This window comes from Phoca vitulina, unplaced genomic scaffold, assembly GCF_004348235.1.
Source record: "Phoca vitulina isolate PV1807 unplaced genomic scaffold, GSC_HSeal_1.0 scaffold20, whole genome shotgun sequence".
NCBI lineage: Eukaryota > Metazoa > Chordata > Mammalia > Carnivora > Phocidae > Phoca > Phoca vitulina.
This window is the reverse complement of record NW_022589723.1, coordinates 1,272,593-1,277,116: the sequence shown is the minus strand read 5'-3', so window position 1 is coordinate 1,277,116 and position 4,524 is coordinate 1,272,593. Positions and strand designations below refer to the sequence as shown.

Here is a 4,524-nt window from a genome sequence, read left to right as displayed (position 1 = left end):
ATGAGAATAGGGTAAAGTAATGCAAATGTATATTAGATATTTTATGTCTGGTTTAAGTTTGCCTTCAAAAGATGAATACTTGGTATGTGAAACTTAACCTCAGTCCCAAGTCACGCGTTCTTAAAATCAGAGAGGAAAGGGCATTTAGAAAGTGTAAGTCTATGGTACAAGAACCAGAACCTGTTGCTCCCACAGCTGAGGCACTAAAAGACCCACTGTAATATAAGACATAAACTAGCAGGATCCTGGGAAACTTTATTGGCCACATGAGTTCCCCATGTCATGAAATTCATATAAAATCCAGAAATAGGTCTGGCTCAGGGAGGGAAGCTTTTGTACACAGCTTACAAGTTCCAAACTATTACTCAGTTTGCTGGTCCCCTATCATAAATCTTCCTCTCAAATCAACACAAAAATACACTATCATCAGCTACTTCTCCCCTGACACCTTCTGTCATTTTATTCAGGGAAATCTTACTGTTTTTGAATACTCTGACAGACCACTGTCAGACTCCTTGGATAACTATGCCAACCCTCAAAAATAATTTGATTAACTGATACTACATTCCAGATAATGCAAATGGATATTTTTCATGTTCCTTAGGCATGCCCTATTTACAGAGGCTGTCATAACCAAGACCCAGGGTTGAGGGTAGGATTATTTAACAAAGGTTGTGTTTTGTGGGGGTTTTTTTTAACTCAGAAAAACATAAAGCCATTATGCAAATGTATAATCATCCAAGGTCATTCTGACTTAAGGCTCCCAAACAGTGACTAGAAGGGAGCAAAAAATTAAAGTTTTCTCTTCTTTTCAAGTTTCCCGCTACATGTACCTTAGCATTAGAGCAATAGTACCAGGTTCCACGGTTCATATAACTAGAATAGAAATAGAAATAGAACATTTCTACAAAACAGAAAATTTTATAGAGTCATATCCCCAACCCAAACCATCAACGACTTGTTTCCACAAAACCACATTAATGCTCATCCTATCCCTCAACTGTATCTACCCTAGGTGGCTGGGGAACCATATTAACAGAGGTGAGCTGCAGCTATTTCCTACAATTTGAATGTTTTACTCCTGAAGCTGGTAGACTGCATTACCATGCAGAATAAGTGAACTTGTTAACTCCCTCAAAATAGAAGATTCCCAATAGTCCCAAGGGTCGCTGTTCCAAGGCCACACAGTCTGAGTCAGCTTTGCCCACAAGTAGTTCTGTTGGTGTGATCTCTTTCTGGGAACTGAAAAAAGTGCATTATTCATTCATTTTATCAGTATTTATTAAAAGCTGCCTAAGTGCAAAGCATTATGCTAATTCCCAATCATTTCTGGTAAAGTGGCTTATACAAACTGATTTCAAGCCTATGAAAAGTTCTTTATGAAACGTCCTGTTCAGGAAGATGTTTCTGAGTGAGCCACTTCAAAGAATTCTCTCTTGGGAGAGGCATATCGGAAAAGTAGGTACAAAAAAGAAATGCCTTATTTAAGTGATAAGGCTGATCACAAGGCTCAATGTTCATGTAAGATGGACAACAAACTTCCCAGATGTGGCTTAAATTACACCATGCATTACAATGTTCTCATAATTCAAGTTTGGGGACAGTTTCTTTTTTTTTTTTTTTTTTTTCCCTCACTTCTGGACTACTCTCTCTTGAGAACAGAACAATTTTGATATAACCACCTACTCTGGAAAAAAAGTACTGACAAGAAGAGAACTACCCAGTCCAGTACCCACAGAAGAAATCAAAAAAGGGAGAAGCCATTAAAGCACAGTCTATATAGCATTCCCCAGGCCCTGGTAAACATTGACCTTAACATTAGAAAAGAATATAGACAGGGGCACCTGGGTGGCTCAGATGGTTAAGTGTCTGCCTTTGGCTCAGGTCATGATCTCAGGCTCCTGGGATCAAGTCCCGCATCGGGCTCCTTGCTTAGCAAGGAGCCTGCTTCTCCCTCTGCCTGCCACTCCCTCTGCTTGTACTTTCCCTCTCTCTCTCTCTCTGGAAAATAAATAAATAAAATCTTTAAAAAAAAAAAGAAAGAAAAGAATGTAGACAATCAGAGCTCTTATATACAGTCAATGGAAGTGAAAAATAGTGCAATAATGATGGAACACTGTTTAATAAATTTGAAGATACACACATTCTATGGTCCAGCCTATAGAAATGAGTGCAAGTGTGAACGGAAAAATGAAGTATATATTCATAGAATTATTCCTGATAGCTCCAAAGTGGAAATAATTCATCTAAGTGGTAGTTTATTCATCAAATGTAATAATATAGAGAAGTAAAAATGGGGAAACTACAGATAATGCAACAACATGAATTTCACAAACCTACTTTGAACAAAAGAAGACAGCCAAAAGGATAATTTCATTTATGTAAAGTACAAAAACAAGCAAAACCAAATACTTTCATTTAGGGATGCATACTTAGTTATTAAAATAAAGAAAAACAAGGAAGTGATTACCATAAGGAAAGGAGAATGTTACAATTGGAAGGATAGAGAGGCAGAGGATACTGCTTGGGATGGAGCATGAGGGAAGATTCTAGGGTGCAAGTGACAGTCTATTTCTTGATCTCAGTGGTAGTTACTACGGAGGTTTATGTGTAATAATAAAGTTATAAGCTTATGTATTTAGCATGTTCACATATATTTCACAATAAAGAAACATCTCTGTCTATCCACTGATATTCACTGGCTTCTTGTGTTTTTCAGTCCAACAGCTAAGCTAGAACAGTATTTCAGAATTAGACAAAAATAGTAATTACTGAGATTAAGTGTTTATTGCATTCCACAGGGTGGTTTCGATGCATATCTGGGTCCCCATCTACACAAACATTCAATAATGTGATGGTCTTTTCACAGCTCCCAGACCCATGAAAATCTCCAACACCCTCAACACCTCCAGCACCATCACTGGCTTCATCCTCCTGGGCTTCCCTTGCCCCAGGGAAGGGCAGATCCTCCTCTTTCTGCTCTTCTCTGTTGTCTACATCCTGACCCTCATGGGCAATGCGTCTATCATCTGTGCTGTGTACTGGGATCAGAGACTCCACACTCCCATGTACATCTTCCTCGCCAACTTCTCCTTCCTAGAGATCTGGTATGTCACCTCCACTGTCCCCAACATGTTGGCCAACTTCCTCTCTGACACCAAGGTCATCTCCTTCTCTGGGTGCTTTCTCCAGTTCTACTTTTTCTTCTCCTTGGGTTCTACAGAATGCTTTTTCTTGGCTATTATGGCATTTGATCGGTACCTTGCCATCTGCCGGCCTCTACATTATCCAGCCATTATGACAGGACGTCTCTGCACCAATCTTGTGGTCAGTTGCTGGATACTTGGTTTCTTCTGGTTCTTGATTCCCATTATCATCATCTCCCAAATGTCCTTCTGTGGATCCAGGATCATCGACCACTTCCTGTGTGATCCAGGTCCCCTGTTGGCCCTCAGCTGTACTAGAGCCCCTGTAATAGAGTTAACTAGCTCCACCTTAAGTTCTCTGCTCTTATTTATTCCCTTTCTCTTTATCATGGGGTCCTATACTCTGGTCCTGAGAGCTGTGTTGAGGGTCCCCTCAGCAGCTGGACAAAGAAAAGCTTTCTCCACCTGTGGGTCCCATCTGGCTGTAGTTTCACTGTTCTATGGCTCAGTGATGGTCATGTATGTGAGCCCAACATCTGAGCGTGATGCTGGGATGCAGAAGATGGTGACTTTGTTTTATTCCATAGTTACTCCACTCATCAACCCTGTAATATATAGTCTAAGGAACAAAGATATGAAACATGCTATGAAGAAATTATTGGGAACCTAAAAGTAAGTCTTGGTTTAAAAGATTTGGGGACAGAATCTTTTTCTTTTTTTTAAGATTTTATTTATTTATTTGACAGAGAGTGATATAGCACAAGCCGAGGGAACAGCAAGGAGAGGGAGAGGGAGAGGGAGAAGCAGGCTCCCGTTGAGCAAGGAGCTGGATATGGGGCTCAATCCCAGGACCCTGGGATCATGACCTGAGCTGAAGACAGATGCTTAACTGACTAAGCCACACAGTTGGTTCTTAATTTCTTAGTTAAAAAGAAGACTCACATCACTCAGAAAATTGTTTATATGGTTTCTGAAATTTATACACCATACTTCTTATTTCCTAGATTTTATGGGGCTATAAGGGATCTCAAAGATACATTCCATCTCCCTAATTTTACAATTGATAGAGTCCTAGAGTGATAAACTGAACTGAGTTTGTTGGAGAAATAGAATTAAAAACATCTCCTGCCAAGCCAGAAAACCTCTCCACAGTGGTAGAAGAGAATAAAACAGTTTTATTATTGAATAAGTATCAAAGAAAGGGAATATGTGTATCATATATGGGCAATGGGTCTATCATCTGTGCTGTGTACTGGGATCAGAGACTCCACACTCCCATGTACATCTTCCTCGCCAACTTCTCCTTCCTAGAGATCTGGTATGTCACCTCCACTGTCCCCAACATGTTGGCCAACTTCCTCTCTGACACCTCTTCAGA

General features: G+C 40.0%; 1 protein-coding gene across 1 annotated transcript; it reads left to right on the top strand.

Annotated features, from left to right (window-relative positions):
- The first annotated feature begins 2,837 nt into the window (after positions 1-2,837).
- LOC116640641 (olfactory receptor 11G2-like) lies at positions 2,838-3,816 on the top strand. The gene is given in 2 exon segments (XM_032417775.1): positions 2,838-2,852; positions 2,854-3,816. Coding segments are annotated over 2 exon segments (966 nt in total). The 5' UTR covers positions 2,838-2,849.
- The last annotated feature ends 708 nt before the right edge of the window (positions 3,817-4,524 follow it).